The sequence below is a fragment of the Rattus norvegicus genome, chromosome 7, assembly GCF_036323735.1.
Source record: "Rattus norvegicus strain BN/NHsdMcwi chromosome 7, GRCr8, whole genome shotgun sequence".
In the NCBI taxonomy this organism is placed as follows: domain Eukaryota; kingdom Metazoa; phylum Chordata; class Mammalia; order Rodentia; family Muridae; genus Rattus; species Rattus norvegicus.
This window is the reverse complement of record NC_086025.1, coordinates 130,010,430-130,027,049: the sequence shown is the minus strand read 5'-3', so window position 1 is coordinate 130,027,049 and position 16,620 is coordinate 130,010,430. Positions and strand designations below refer to the sequence as shown.

Genomic DNA, 16,620 nt, shown 5'->3' with positions numbered 1-16,620 from the left:
GTGAGAAAAAGTCAAAGAGATTTTTAAGTGTGTGTGTTGGGGTCCGGGGGTGGGGATTAAAATAAAAACAAAACGCTTTCTGTTAGAATACTTAAAACCGCAGCAGAGATCAAAAACAGAAATTAAAGAGGCGACTATGCCTTTGCACGCCCTCGTTGCAGATCCGTACTTCAGTGATCACACTGCTGTTTCCAAGAAGACCCTTCAGCTGGGTGAAGCATTTCGGGATCGCTGCAATCATCATCGCTCTCAACAACGTCCTGGTCATCCTCGTGCCTACCATCAAATACATCTTTGGATTCATAGGTAAGTTTCAGAAAAGCTTTTGTTTGGTCGGCACAAACTTACACCTCCTTAAATGGCAGACACAGGGATGGTGCAGTGTAGACAGGGTTCCCAGTTCCCTCCAGGCTAAGAACCCTGCCAGCCCCTGATGGGCTCCGTGACTGCGCTGGCAGTGCCCCCTCCCTCCCAATTGATGCTGGGAGTCACCTATAGCCTTAGTCCAAGGGCCTTTTCAAGAGATGAGGAAACTGAGCCTCAAAGAAACCAAGTCGCACGCCTTTTTTTGTGGACAATGGATTTGGGCATGCGCAGTAGCTCTGGCTTCGACTCATGATTTGGGCATGCGCAGTAGCTGTGTCTTCCAGCGATGAGTGAGGACAGGTGTTAAGTACCGCAAGCTCTCTGGAGTCTGGAGAAACAGGAGGTGGATAGCCCAAATCATCTCATTTCCTTTAACCCCATGGTCTGTTATAGTACACTTAATTTCTTAATCCAGGCAGAGGGTTTACTAGATTTTAAGGACAGAATGACTTTTAAGAGAACCAGGTGTGGGGGTTGGGGATTTAGCTCAGTGGTAGAGCGCTTGCCTAGCAAGCACAAGGCCCTGGGTTCGGTCCCCAGCTCCGAAAAAAAAGAAAAAAGAAAAAAAGAAAGAAAAAAAAAAGAGAGAGAGAGAGAGAGCCAGGTGTGAACAAGTTACAAAGTAAGAGCAGACAGGAAGCACGCATGGTGTGTTCGGCCCTCTGAGTATGTAGTTACATTTCCAAGTCTTTACCAACTTGTATTGATTGGCCTTTTACTGCTTACTATAGTTATACTTACGATGCTATGGTATGAGGCACATTTTAATAGGAAGAAATAATCAAGATGACCTATGGCTTAAACGTTGCTTTTAATGCTAAAAATAACAAGGTAGCATTCTATTTGTTGGTCCTAAAGCCAGGGCTTGCAGAGATGATCTTTTCCAGGACAACCAGCCTTGGGAGACACTAACCCACCCTGCATCTCTTTCCTCAGGGGCTTCTTCTGCCACCATGCTGATTTTCATTCTTCCGGCAGCTTTTTATCTCAAGCTTGTCAAGAAAGAACCCCTTCGATCACCCCAAAAGATTGGGGTAAGTAAGACTTGCCATATCCCCTCCTGTATCTATTCGGCTACTCAGAGTAAGCCAGAAAACACATGGTTTCGAGAAACGAAGCAGTCATTCAGAAGACAGAAAAACTGAAGCTAGAGACAGAGTGGCAGGGAAGAGAGAGTTTCTGACCATCTGAGGACGCTAGGGTTTCTCTCCTTCAAGTGACAAATATCTGAATATTTTGTTGAGTTCTGTGTGGTAAATGCTGGCTTGGTAAATTTGCCACAGGCACGTATGTCATGTGCACACTGGTGTCCAGTGCCAGGCTGAATGTGATTTGTGACATACTAAGTTATCAGGTTCCCTTGCGGTGTTGGGGTAATGCCAGAATTTTAGTCCCTTGTGAATTGCTAGATTCACAAGGGCGAAGATGGCTTTGATTTCCCTTCCACCTACTTATTGTCTATTTATCTCCCTTATATTCATCTCCCTATAGACTCTGCTGTTTGGATTACAATATAAAAAAAATAGAACCACTGTTTCTTTTTTGCTAATATTTTCAGATGTAAGCCGCCATTGATATTTTACCAATAATTAAGTGTTATCAGTGACCGGTTAAAATAGGTCTTCTATTAAGGCTTGAGAAAGCATACTTCTAAATGCAAGTTGGCCCTTAAAGCCATTCACTTCTTGGGGTTCCCGGGGACATAAGGGCAGCTTGATAGTACAGACCCCTCCTTTTCCCAAGTCTGGCCTCCATGTGCTCCACCCTTCCCTGGGTGTCTGCTGTAGTGTCCCTTGGCTGTGACCCACTGTCATTCGGACCAGATGAAAAGTGGGTCAAGTTGTCTCCTAGTCCCCTGCTAACCACAGTCACCTACCTGCTGCTCCCCAGCAGGTAGAATGAAAAGATGGGTCTATGTGGAGTATATACGAACTCGGAAAAATTCTGAAAGACAGATGTGTTGCCAATACTCCTACTTAGGATGATAGCTACATTTTTTTTTGTTTTCTCCAGAAATGACCAACACACACTGGGCTTCCATTTTATCCATATGGTTTATCAGTTGGTGATAACACACACTGCTCTTCCTCCGTCAGGGTCATGAGTGTTTCCTGCCGCATTCAGTCTCCGTCTACCACCTAGGTCTTTTTTTTTTCTTTTGGTAACCCCCATATTTTCATGTATCCTGTCAGTCAACCGTGGCTTTCCCCTCAACCTGTATGCTACGTGTTCCCCTTTTTCTCTCCTTCCTTAAACGACTTGCCATTTTTCACTAAGAATATACAAGGCACAATGCCACCCCATGACACTGTTGTAAAAGCAAACTCTTGTTCCCCGTCTCCACTCCTCCCTAACGTGCTCCCTCTGAATTACAGGCTTTGGTCTTCCTCGTGACTGGAATTATCTTCATGATGGGAAGCATGGCGCTCATTATAATCGACTGGATTTACAACCCTCCAAATCCCGACCACCACTAATCCTTGGGGGGGATGCTCTTCTATTGGAAACGGCCGACATTATGGTCTGAAGGACACTTTAGTTGTCTTGGTTGGGATGTTAGTCTGAGGAATTAACGAGATTCCGAAGACATTTTCTAGCTCTATCATCTGACGCATGTGAAAGAAAAAAAAAAATATGGGTTTTCTTGGGAAGGGTTTTGCCGGGAATGGTGAAGGATGTATTAAAATTCTGTGGCGCACGTTTTAACCCAGGCCGTCCAGTGCAGTGTGTGATGCCCAAGTTGTGTTTGCTGCTGTGGAAGCTGAATCCTGTTGGCTGTGTGTCTCACGTCAGCAGACAATAGCCTGTCCCCCATGCTCACTCCTCATCTCACCACCCCAGATCAACAAATAATTCTATTCTCAGACCATCAGACAGAGATCCCCTGGTTGGCAAAGCTGTCCTCACTTAAGGCCATCTCCCATTGTACACCGACACTAAGGGTCGGCTGACTGGCTGAGGCAGGGGCATACCTTGAGCTGTCCCTGTGAGGTTCCTGAATGGCAGATGCCATGATAGAGTACTTCCTCTCAACACTCAAGGAGTAGTTTGCCCAACCTGCGTATTACACTGAATTAGTGACTTTTTCATTCAGTGTTTTAGTGACGAATGCTAAAAACATCTCACTAAACACAGAGGGTTTTTTTTTAATTATCAAGAAACAACTACCCCCCAAAAAATGCTTTTTAACATCTGCCTTTTCATGATGTTCCTGATATTTTTGTCCCTTGTTGTCTTTGAACAAGGCTTCCCCTCTTGTCTTCCGTTCTCATTCGTAATTTTCAAAAGACCGCAGTCCGTGTGGAGACACACTACCCAGTATTGTTTGATACATTTTTATTTGATAAACATTTCAGTGCAGGAAACTGTGATTTTTGCTATATGTTTATGTACATAATCTCATCCTATAGCTATCAGCACGTTGGCATTTGATACATTGGATTTTTATTTTTTACATTTGCAGTTCTCTTTCTTCACAGGCAAAGCATTTATATTACCGGGGACAGGGAATTAAGCTGGCGGGCTCAGAAATCCATGTGTACGTGTCTATCCATTGGAGACATCTAAAAGTTAAAAACCTAAGCTCACCTCGTCCGGTGATGCTGTTCGCTGTTTGCAATACTCTGAAGATCTACAGCAAAGCAAGGGGATCCTCATTCGTAAATAATTTCCAGTGCACGACGGTCTTTGAATTTACCATGTCTAGAATAGAGTTCAGTTTATTTTAGCTCACATAGGAATTCACTGGCATCCATCTGCCGTTAATATAATATCAAGTGGTTAGAAATAAATGCACCAACGTGACCCCAAAACACAGGCTGCCGTTCTTGTTCACAGCCATAGATGCTTACATGGGGTGGAGTTCAGTTTCCCCTCACTGCCCAGAATCTCTGGCTTTGACCGTTGTTTTTCAATCACTGGTCGTTTATTTTACATTTCAATACGAAGCCAGGTCTGAAATGCACGAATCATCCAGGTAGTGATAATACTGTCACACTGAAACAGCTTTTCTGCAGTGGGTCTCAGAAACATGTTTGTTTACGTGTCATTTTCTGGAGTTTAGTACTATAAAATGGTGTGCTTTGGGACAAAAACCGAGCATTACTAGAAACTATCACAAATTCTGAGTTATTATCATCCGAGAGAAAAAAAAATCGCCAAATAGGATCTGTGAGATGTCTTTCCGTTTTTCATTCACCCAAGAAATAAACCAAGATTAGAAAGCGGAAAGGGTGCATTGCAAATATTAGATGTGTTTCATCTGAACATATTAAATGTAAATAGAAAAGATTAATCCAAAAATTTTGGGAGCCTGTACAATCTGTATATATTTCAAATATTTTACATTTAGAATGACTAACTGGGAAGCATCCTCTTGTGTAGTCAGACTCAAGAGTAATACAGCAGTGCCAAAGACTACACGCAGCTCCACTCACTCGCGTGGCCGTCTTCAGGATCGGAGCTCACACAAGCTGCAGGGCAGATACGCGGAGTACATTTTTTTTTTTTTGGTAAATTTAACCCATTTGTAAACAGATACAAATTTTATTTTCTTACAGCCTTTATAAGATGGTTTGATGTACTGGGAGGATTTTTTTTATTACAGAATGTATATTGGTATATAATAAATGAACTTTTCAAATGACCTGGCTGTGGTTTTTCTCTCCTCGGTAAAGGCTGCGAGTTATTTGTACGTGAGACAGGATCAGAAGTAGACATATCTATCACCTGTCTTAAACTGATGCACGTTCATCCCCGCAAGATAAAGGGCACAGCGAAACCTTCATCTCACACATGCTATTGCTGTTGTTACAAATGACTGCACACTTAATGGCATAGACGGGATAGAAAATCTAAAGCCAGACATGGTGTCACATATCCGTGATCTAGCACTGGGATGCAGAAGCAGCAGACTTGTCAATTGAGGTCGCCCTGGGCCGCACAGTAAGGCACAATCTCAGAAAGTCAGGGGGTGTAAATACCTTATTGAAGAAGTCTGCAGTCCTCAAATCAAGGTTCTGGTGGCTCTGCCTCTTTCCACAAGTTTTAGGGGCCGAATCTCATCTATTCCTTTGCCTTTCCCAACTTCTAGAAGCCATCTACACCCCTTGGTTCATCGCCTCTTCCTCCATCTTCAAAGTTCATGTACGATGCATCGTCTTCCAATTCAAATCTGTCCCACTTTCTGTCTCTATTGCCTGTTTCGGTCATCGACTGTCTCTGTCTGTCTGTCTGTCTGTCTCCCGCTCTCTTTCTGTGACTGTCTGCCTCTCACTCTGTGTGTCTGTCTCTCACTCTCTGTGTGTCTGTCTGTCTCTTGCTCTCTCTGTGTCTGTCTGTCTGTCTCTTGCTCTCTCTGTGTCTGTCTGCCTGTCTCTTGCTCCCTCTGTGTCTGTCTGTCTCTCGCTCTCTCTGTGTGTCTGTCTGTCTGTCTCCCGCTCTCTTTCTGTGACTGTCTGCCTCTCTGTGTGTCTGTCTCTCACTCTCTGTGTGTCTGTCTGTCTCTTGCTCTCTCTGTGTCTGTCTGTCTCTTGCTCTCTCTGTGTCTGTCTGCCTGTCTCTTGCTCCCTCTGTGTCTGTCTGTCTGCCTCTCACTCTGTCTGTTTGTCTGCCTCTCACTCTGTATGTCTGTCTGTCTGTCTCCCTTTCTGTTTCCCTCTCCCCTTACTTCCTTTAAGGATCCTTGTGAGTGTATGAGGTTCATGTAGATAACCCCCAGTCACATCTGCGTCATCCCCTTGCCCAAGCTGCAAGGACTAAGACATGAACATTTGGGGAGGGTCATTATTCTCTCTTCCACCACCCCAACACACACACACACATTCCCCATCCTTTCCCACAGACCACGCTCGCATTTAACTTATGTGCCTGATGCATGTACAGGTTACCCCGGATACTGCAGGTGTCTCTGACGGATATAAAAGGAGGTGAAAGATATATTTTAGAAAGACGATCCCAGCCAGTGGCTGGAGAACGGAATGGGAGGGGTTAAGATAAAGAAGAAAGAACATGTGAGGGCTGTTGTGAGCCACCGAGAACAGAAAGATAGATCTGTCCTTCCCATTGGTTAATTCATTCTGCCTTAAACTAGAGAAGTGCTTCTGAGTGTAAGTCTTGAAGATACATGTTTCCCTGGACTGTTTTTGTTTTTAACATATGAATCCTCCCATTCCCTTCATTTTATTTTTTTAATTTAATTTTATTCTTTACTTATTCACTTTACATCCTGCACACTGCCCCCCTCCCAGTCACCTGCTCCCACAATCTTTCCCCTATCCCCGTCCTCTTCTCTGAGCGGATGGCTTATCACACAGGCTTATCCTGTGATGTGGATGTGATGCTACACGCTTTTCACATCTTGGAAGCTAGGAGGCATCTCGTAGGTACTTTAAGGAAGCAGTGTTTACCCACACTCCAAATGTGAGTCCAGAGTGTAGAAGAGAAGCCAGCAGCATGAAGGGACATCATGGTGAGAGCAGCAGCCATATTGCTAAGTACTCCTGCATCAAGAAGCCCTGATGACAGAAAGATAATTCTGTGGAAATACATAACCATGTGTGATTTTTTTCAATAATTTATGTTTTTATTTACTTGCCTCCTGATCTAGACCCCCCTTCTCTCTTCCCAGTCCCACCCTTATAAATATCTCTTCCCATTGCCACCTCCCATTCTCCTCAGAGAAAGGAAGCCCATCTTGTCTACCACCACCACAGGACATCTAGTCCCAGCATGAGTAGGCACATCCCCTCTCACTGAGGCCCAACCAGGCAATTCACACCAGGGAAGGGGATCCAAAGGCAGAGAACAGAGACCGAGACAGCCCCTGCCCCACCTGTTAGGGGACTCACAGGAATACCAAGCTGCACATTTACTACAAGTGTGTAGGGGTCTAGGCCCAGTCCCTGTACATGCCGTGGTTGGTGGTTGGGGTCTCTGTAACCCCATGGGCCCAGGTTAGCTGACTCAGTAGGTCTTACATCTATGATTCTTAGGCAGAAATTAAACACTGACCCCTAAGAGTTGTACTTTACATATGAAGAATATGGACATACTTTAACGAATGTATTTATGTTTTCCTTTTACATATATACAGGGGTTTTAAATTTAAGGCTCGGTCTGATCTTCCAAAAGTCCACTTTCAGTAATTAGATCATTGCAGCTTGGTGTGGGAAGACACCTCTGCACCTTCACGTGCTGCCAGAGAAGCGAGCTCCTGTGGTCGGAGCCTCTTCCACTAAGCCTCTGGGACAGCAGGGGTTCAGCCACAATGAACTGTGCAGAGATCTATTGCCTGGGACACCTCTGTCTTGTCAGTCACTTGTCTGTCTTGTCACTTGCTGGGGGATCATTTCACACCACGCTCCCAGATAGCAAAATGTTTGTATTCCTTAAAGCAGCAAATACCCACAACCTGGCTTGGGGAAAACATTTTCGTGTCCCAAAAGTCATTAGAAAGAATCAGTGGTCAGGATAGACTCATGAAAACCAAACAAAGACAACAATACAACAAAAATCTTGAAATTAAATTGCAATTAGTACTGCTATCACAAGATAAGCCCTAAGCTATGTGCTCCAACAGAGAACTGAAATAAACATGTGATATAGAATGTCTTGTACATGACTGGAAATCTCCTGTTCACTAAGAACCCATAAAACCACAATTTGAGTGAGAAAAAGCTAACTAATGCTAACACTAAAACAAATAAAAAGAAGTTTAAGGTAGCCATCTTAAAAATTTAATAATAAATCGTAAATTGCTTTGAAAAACTAAGATATTCCAAAAATGAAAATGGCTTTAAAGAAACAAACCCATATAAAATGTAGTGTTGAAAAACATAGCAGCAGAAAATGAAGTTCACTGGATGTGCTAACGGTAGGTGGAGACAAAGACAAAAATCAATGAACTCAAGTGAATTTAGTATATTAACAGTAGGAAGAAAGACGGTGAAAACAAAAGATAAATTCCCCCAAATACAATGTCTGTGTTGCTGTGGGACAAATGTCAAAAATAATTTCAACATTTCTGTTATTACATTTTCAGAAGGAGCTTGAAGCCAAATCATATATGTTCATTAGGCTGAGTAAATTCCAAATAGTATAAACCTCCTAAAATTTTATGCTAAGTTAATCGTGTAGTCTTTGAAAACTAACGTCAAGAAAAAAAATCTTGAAAACATGTTGAGGCGAAATAACACACTAACTATAAGGAAACACTAGCACAAAAGTCTAAGGATTCCTTGTGGAGATCGGAAAGAGGTACACTAGTTTCTTCAACGAATGAAAGAGAATTGGCATGTGACTTCTATACCCAGCAAAAGTATCTCAGGCAGCAAATTAAAATAGCTACACTCCCCCAAAAGAGAAACAAAGGGGACTTGTCGCAGACCTTCTCAAATTATTAACTCTAAGAATAATAAAAATTTAAAATTGAAAAAGAGGTTCTTTAATCAGAAAGTCAATGATAAAAGAACAAATGTTAGAATTCAGGGAAGAAGAAAAAAATAAAAACAAGAAATACAGGTGACTACAATAGAGTATCGCTTTCTTCCCCTCTATGAACTCTATAAATACATATTTTTGAGAAAGGGTCTTATTGTGTAGTTGTGGTTGCTCCGCAACTCACAGTGTAGACCAGGCTGGCTTCAAACTCACAGAGATCCACTCTGTCGCCTCAGTTCTAGGATAAAGGGAAGCATGACCACATCTGGTCATAAATATATTTTTATTAAAAGCAAATCATCATCTGATATCAAAGAGTTTTTAATAGTGAAGGTAAAGGTGTGAACTAGAAGGGATGGTCTATATTACATCCAATTTGGACGACGTTGATAGCAGTAGACTGTATTAAATCACAAACTTAGACATAAAAATGCACCTAAACACATCGTATAGGACCACCACTTTATAGCAGCAAGACAAAGACATATTCAACAACATAAATAAATAAATTTAGGGGATTACAAAAATATATTTAGATAACCCACTAGAATCCAAGAAAACAAAAGGGGAAAAAACTAATGGAATGGATAATAAAATAGAAGGCTATGGCACTGACACATTAATGGCTACTTTATTGACAAGCATGAGTTAAATGCTCCAATCAATAGTGATTGGAAAAGCACAAACAGCCTACAACCTCATAATATGTTCTATTTGTAAGAAACTGACTTCAAATTCAATGACCTGGGTAGATGGGAAGAACGAGGTTCAAACAAAGATATACACATAAAAATTAACTATAACGAGGTTAATAAAAAGATATAGATATAAAAATTAATGATAGAAAAAGGAACATCTGTGTTAATTAGGTGACAGGAGAGCAAGGCATATCCTTTAGCCTCTATTGTGTGTATAATGACAAAAAAAAAATCACGTCGGCAGACAGAGAAGACCATCCAAGTAGAGCTTAGCATAGCCTAGCCCAACAACAGAACTCAAGACCCGGGCTGGAGAGGTGGCTCAGCAGTTAAGAGCACTGACTGCTCTTCCAGAGGTCCTGAGTTCAAATCCCAGCAACCACATGGTGGCTCACAGCCATCTGTATTGGGATTAGATGCCCTCTTCTGGTGTGTCTGAAGACAGCTACAGTGTGCTCATATAAATAAAATAATCTTAAAAACAAAACGAAACTCAAGACCCTTCATGCAAAACTTGACAGAGATAAAAGAAAAATAAGCAAACCCACAATTACAAATGAGGACCTCTCAAAAGCTGATAGAACCGCGATGACTAAGTCATCAGAGTGTGCAAAGTACTTACTGTGCAAGTGCGGGGACCCAAGTTCAAATCCCAACATTCACATAAATGCCAGGAGGCCACCTGTAATTCCAGGCCTGAGAAGGCTCAGATGAGGGTTACCAAGGGCAAGCTAACTAGCTAGACCAGCCAAGTCAGCCAGCTCTGGATTCAATCGAGAAAGCCAGCATCAATGAATAAAGTCAAGAAAGACTGAAGAAGACACCTGATGTCAACCATCGGCCTCTGCACACACGTGTGCCCACAGAGGTGAACACATAGCTCTGTGCACACATGTGCATGGGCAAAAAAGAGGAGGAAAAAACCCCCAGAAGATAAGAGAAAAACAATCAACCAACATATCCTAGTCGGTAGGTATAGAACATGTTACTGTCAACAGCAGGAAATACTCCCGGAACATCGCTAAGGTGGACACAGAGTTCAAAAGAGCGCAATCGCACACGGCGTGTTTTCTGGCTGCCATGGAATTAATTAGAAACCAACAGAAAAGCGGTGGAGAAATCTCTAAACACGTGGAAATTAAACAACACACATCCAGATCTGCAGAGAACAGAACGTGTATCAAAGAAGGAAAAGAAATAATATATAGGTCTGAAGGAAGTCTTAAAACATCAAAATACGTGGGGTGCACCTAGGCATTGCAGAGACTTGGAACGAGAGCATGGAGTGATAAAAATGAATCAAATATGGATAGTCTAGGTTTGTACATCCAGAACCTCAACACGACCTGGACAAAGGCAGCAGCACCACAGACGTGCTCACATGGACTGAGGAGGCGTTTACTCAGAGCACCAGTGCTGTAGTTCTGAGAGGTGTCCCCAAAGATCCACATGCTGCAGGCATGGTCCCATCCCATAGCACTATTGGGAGACGTGGCATCTTTGAGTGAGAGGAAGCTAAGTCACTAAGGGTATGTGCCTTAGTTAGGGTTTTATTGTTGTGAACAGACACCATGACCAAGGTAACTCTTATAAAGGAAAACATTTAACTGCGACTGGCTTGCCGTTTCAGAGGTTCAATTCATCATCATCATGGCGGGAAGCATGGCAGCATGCAGGCAGACATGGTGCTGGAACAGCCGAGAATTCTACATCTTGATCTGAAGGTAGCCATGAGGAGACTGTCTTCTGCAGGAAGCCAGGAGGCGGGGAGGAGGTGTGTCTCTTCCACACTGGGTGGAGCTTGAGCCGAGGAGCCCTCAAAGTCGGCCTACCCAGTGACACACTTCCTCCAACAAGGCCGCACCCACTCCAACAAGGCCACACCCACTCCAACAAAGCCACACCCACTCCAACAAGGCCACACCTCCTAATAGTGCCACTTCCCATGGGCCAAGCATATTTAAACCACCGCAGTATGTATGCCCTCGAAGAGGATATGGGACCTTAGCCCCTTCCCCGCTTCTTTCTTTTTCACTTCTGAGATGCCACGAAGTAAGCCTCTTTCTCGGTCACACAGTCCCGCCACGATGCATCATCTCGCCACAGGTACATAGGGAAGGGACCAACTGATCAGAGCTCCAAACTGCCAAGGTTGTGCGCCAAAATTAGTTTTCCGTAATTCTAAGTTGACTGCTTCTGGTTTTTCTAGTCACAGTAATGAAACCCAACTCATGTGAGTGGCATGAAGAGTCATTCTTGTGGGGAGCGGGGAGCGGGGAGCGGATGAAATCCTGACAGAACATGTATTGTAGATGTGGGCAGAGCCAAGTCAAGGACACATCCCATGCCTCCGACTCAGGAGAATAGAAAAGACTTTTCCAGGTCAGCCTCTGGAAATTGGCAAAGCCTTCCTCTGGCGCCTCCAGAGACATCCTACCAAGACTATCTAACCCTTCCTGCTTGAGCTGTAGAAGATGAACTTCCTGAGTTACCTAGTGCGGAAGCAGCGCCCTCTGTCGGAGCAAGCGCAGTCCACCCAAGCCCAGCCTCTCTGTGTGTGTCCTCACGTGCCTGTCATTTCTTCAGTCCTGTTTGGCTCCAACCAGGTTTCCAAGATAGAGCCACCCAGGGCGGGGCACATTCTGTTCTGTGCAGGCTTTCAAAGTTTATTTTATTAAAGTAGTTGACTGTGTTTTTTTTTTAAAGCAGGTTAGACTACTTCTCATTCTTAGTTTCGATATAAATACCTCCCATGTAGGTCTTTAGCCTTTTACAGTGCGTTCTCACATGCAGTATAGAACAAAATCGATGTGAGACCTCACGAACACTGAACAGAACGCCACTTGTGCTAGCTAAGGGTTATTTTTAAAGGTTTGTTTTTATTACTTTATTAATAGGTGTGTGTATGTGCGTGAGTGTATGTCACATGAGTGCAGCACTCCTGAAGGCCAGAAGAGGACTCGAGATCCCCAAGAGCTGGAATTCCAGGTAGTGTGGGTACCGGGACTGGAACTTGTATCCTGGAAGAGCAGTGCGTGTTCTTAACTGCTAAGCCATCCCTCCAGCACCACAGCTAGCTTCTTTGACAAAATACAGACATAGATCATGTAAAGCCGGGAAAATTCATTTTGACTAATCACTTCAGAGATTTCGATGCAGAAGAGCTCACCTCCGGGAAGATGGGAGTCAGGGGAAACACATCTTGGGGGTGAAGAGTCAAGCAGGCAGGTCTTGAACTTGAGATCCTCCTGCTTCAGCTTGCTAGCAGCTGGGATGGTGGACCTGGATCCTTAGTCTGGGCTTAGACTTCCTTCCTTAAGGTTGAACGGCGTCCTGCATGTGTGCGTTGTGCTGTCTTCACTTGTGCTTCCTTCAGTGCCCCAGAAGCAGTCAACTTAGGAATGCCCCGATTGCCGTGGGTCGCAGGTGTCGAGTGTTTAAGAACCTCTTGTCCTTCTCTTGCTTACATGCCTAGAAGTGGGACTCCTGGGTCACATGGCAAGTTTGATGTTAATGTCTTGAGCAGTCCCCGCCCCATTTTCTACAGTGGCAGTGCCATTTCACACCCTCAGCGACTTGGTTCTTATATATTAGTGATTTAAATGTGTCTAATGGTAATCATATGCATATCACGAACATTTTCTTCAAGCCTTCCTTGATTCCTGTAGCTTTTCCTGTTATGTCTTTTTCACACAAGAGCATCCTATTCTACTCTATCCTCTCTTTTTCCTCCATGCCCAAGGACATCAAATCCTTGTGTTTTAAACTTTTAGGTGTACCTAAACTATTAAGATACTTACCAGAAATTTATTTCTGAATGCGGTGCTAAGAAGAAGTTGTTTTCTTTCTGAGGACTCAGATGTCTTTCTCCGATTTGGGAATGCCATTTTTGTCCTATAGAATTCCTTTATAGGGCAAATAGCTTCTCAGCAGTTACGTTGAGGACGGCTGCCTTCTGAGCTTGGGTTGAAGTAACCACACGATCTTCCCCAATCCTTCAGCAAGCATATAATTGAATGCTTTCAGTGGGCGAAGTCAATCATGATCCCAATTACACCCAAGAAGGGATTTGAAGTAAACGAGAACACGGAGGCTTTCTACGAAGAGATTACGATCAACTTGGGAGCTATAAAACAGGCAGATAATTACTTAATGGTAACAAGGAACACGGACAGAGCATCAACACGAGACGCACACGTGCACAGGAAGTGCTGTGTCATCTACTGTGGAGCAGAAAGAGCTCCCTGGGAAAGGAAATGGGAGTGATTTTCAGAATATGGAGAAGGGTACGTCTTGGCTATGAACTACAAAAGCTTGGGGGAGAGAGGGCAGAGGGGAGGAGGGAAAAGGAGGAAGGACGGACAGAGAGGAAAGGAGGGAAGGAAGAGGAGAGGGGGAGAGAGAGACACAGAGACATACACAGAAAGACTGAGAGATAAAGAGAGAGACAGAGACAGAAACAAAGACACACACACACACAGAGAGAGAGAGAGAGAGAGAGAGAGAGAGAGAGAGAGAGAGAGAGATCCCCATAAAGACACTGCTCAAATGAGCAAATCAGATTGTCTAGACCAGAGGTTATAGTTGAACATGAGGACTGCAAATCTCACAAACAGAAGCTGCCTGGGTTAAGAACTGATTCTACCAAGTTCTACCTTTAGTAAGCCTGACAGGTTTTGCTTCACTGTCGGTACCTCAACCTACTTACCTACAGATTCAAAGGAACTGCTAAGAGTCCCCGTCTGTAAGTCTGTCAGCATGGTACCTATCACCTACTTATTCCCAACAATTGCTCTCACCCAGTATTGAGGCTTACATGCCCAGCCATCGCATTCTGATGTTTGCAACGTCCTTCAAGGGAAAGTATCTAGAATCAGCAGGGAAGACAGTCTCAATGGTGGACCAGGTTGGACTACAGGGGACTGTCTTGTAACTTACTTGAGATGAGAAGACTTTCCCACTGAGGACAGCATTGCTCCCTGGGTTGGGGTCCTGCCACGTGTAAGAGTAGAGAAAATTCGTTGAGAGATGAGTTTGCAAGCCTTCACTCTCTGCGGCTTTGGGATGTTCATTTGGTTTTGGTTTTTGGACAGGGTCTCACTATTACCTCTATATGTCCTAGAACTCACTGTGTAGATCAAGATGGCCCCAAGCTCCCAGAGATGGGCCTGCTTCTGTCTCCTGAGTTCTGGGATTAAAGGCGTGTGCCACCGCACCTGACTTTCTCTCTCAGTTCTTGACTAGTTGACATCATTAAGCTTTGCCTCGACTTCTCTGCAGTGACAGGCTGTAACTGGAGTTCTGAGCAAATCTAATATTGCTGTACAGGATCTGAGTGTTCCGCACACTGTGTGTATCACAGGGACCAGTCCTAGTAGAGGGAAAAAATTGGCAGCTCCTGTAAAGACAGAAAAACCACAAATAGTCCATTAATCCAACTGCACTTGACACGTAGAAAACAAAGTACACAGGGGAACTAGACTCAGGGGTTCCCGCTCAGGACCTTGGGCCTGCACACTCCACACCTCCAAGGATAGCTTTGTGGTCATGTCTGCCCAGCAACTGAGTTTCACAGAGCCTGAAGGCAGGCTGTGGTACCTGTGCACAGAGAACCTATCTTGCCTGTGAGCCCTCTACTCTCTTCTTATCTGTTTTGGTCACTTTCGTATCGCTGTAGTTAACACACCTGCTAGAAACAGCTCCAGAGAGGAAATGTTGATTTTTGGCTCATGAGTCCAGAAGGTTAGGCCTGTCATAGTGGGGAAGGCGTGGCTGGGAAGATCAATTCATTGAATAGTGGGTCAAGTAGCAGTGACTGGGGGTGAGGGATGCCACTCTGTGGATGTCTTCCTTCTTTTGCTCCTTTTATTCTGTCACATGGGATGGTACCGCTCACTTTCAGGGTACCTCTGTTCCCTCGAAGTTACATCTGTTTACAAATGACCTCGCAGACACACGCCACCAATTTCCTAGCTGTGTCTAAGTTCCATCAAGTTAACCAGAAAGCATTCATCGAGATAAAACAAAACACGAAACAAAACAACCATGTATTTAAATTCTGATTTAAAATATCCAAGTTAAAGCGTATGTGTGATGAATAATTGTTCATTTCAATATATTCCTAGTATTTGTTCCCAAATGAAGACCCACTCTTGTTAAGCAGAAGTACACATAAGTAGAGAACCAAGTGTTTGAAACGGTGAAAGAGGAAAACTTCAAAAGAATGGGCTTGTTTTTATTTACAATGCCTATATTTAATTACATGAAATTAGACCCAATACCAGCATCGACTGGTTTCCTTGTAATACATCATCTACTACAATAACGAGATCTAGGCTTTCTGTCCCAAAGCCAAGTTCCCCCGTGCCGTTTTTCACTCAAGAGAAAGATGGAGAAGAAAATTGGTCCTTCTTGGATAACATCCAAAGTAGTTCAATCCCTGAAATGCTGAAAGAAAATGGCTGCAGGGCAAGAAGGCCCCAGAGTACAGCTGAAGTATGTCTGGAAAGAAGTAAGCGAAAGCAGAATGTCAGATGGCGCCTAGCCTGGGTCTGCAAATGCTTAACATGCTTGGCAAACTTAACTCATAGTGAAATCAAAGGCGAGTGATATTAAATGTTTCTGGTAATCCAAAAAAACAAAACAAAACAAAACAAAACACTCCTGTACTCTTAAGGTAGAAAAGGAAGATTAGGAAGGGAAGAAGGAAGAAAGGGGTCGACCAGATAGCTGGGAGAAAGAAGCAAAGATAAGAATCCATGAGATGTCCCTGAAGAGTGTGGCTGAAGAGAGAGCAGGAAAGCCACCCATCCAAAGGCAGGCCTCCCGGCACCAGTGCTCTGAGAGCATTTCCTAAGAACCAGGTCACAGGAAGATGAAAGTGGGCAGCACCTGCCCAGTGTCTGCTTTTTCCCATCCACAAGCAGTTCTGGTAACAACAAAATAATAGCTAACGCGGCTGGTCATCACCTCTTTTATTCATGTTGCCTTGTGCTAAACGTATTTCTGCCATGTGCCAAGTCCCCCTCCCAGTTGACTCTAGGTTGTGTCAAGTGAGGAGGAGGAGACACAGCACATGCGTTCTTAATGATAATATTGTATTACTTAGTATAGATGA

The 16,620-nt window shown here is 43.8% G+C and overlaps 1 protein-coding gene and 1 long non-coding RNA gene across 6 annotated transcripts in view; one reads left to right on the top strand and one right to left on the bottom strand.

Annotated features, from left to right (window-relative positions):
- Positions 1–5,011, top strand: part of Slc38a4 (solute carrier family 38, member 4) — a 60,131-nt gene extending 55,120 nt beyond the window's left edge. For 2 of the 3 annotated variants that reach the window (XM_039078322.1, XM_008765663.3), the window contains exons 14-16: positions 162–306; positions 1,303–1,400; positions 2,742–5,011. In XM_039078322.1, coding sequence (XP_038934250.1) covers positions 162–306; positions 1,303–1,400; positions 2,742–2,843 — 345 coding nt within the window. In that variant the 3' untranslated portion in view covers positions 2,844–5,011. 3 annotated transcript variants of the gene reach the window in all.
- LOC108351545 (uncharacterized) overlaps positions 4,196–16,620 on the bottom strand; it is a 67,432-nt gene continuing 55,007 nt past the window's right edge. The window contains exons 5-6 of one of the 3 annotated variants that reach the window (XR_005487379.2): positions 14,442–14,901; positions 4,196–13,629 (exon numbers count right to left, since the gene is read on the bottom strand). This is a non-coding gene — a long non-coding RNA (uncharacterized LOC108351545). Of the gene's footprint in view, positions 14,902–16,620 lie in introns of all 3 variants that reach the window. The other 2 variants (XR_010053062.1, XR_010053061.1) reach the window with 2 other exon arrangements.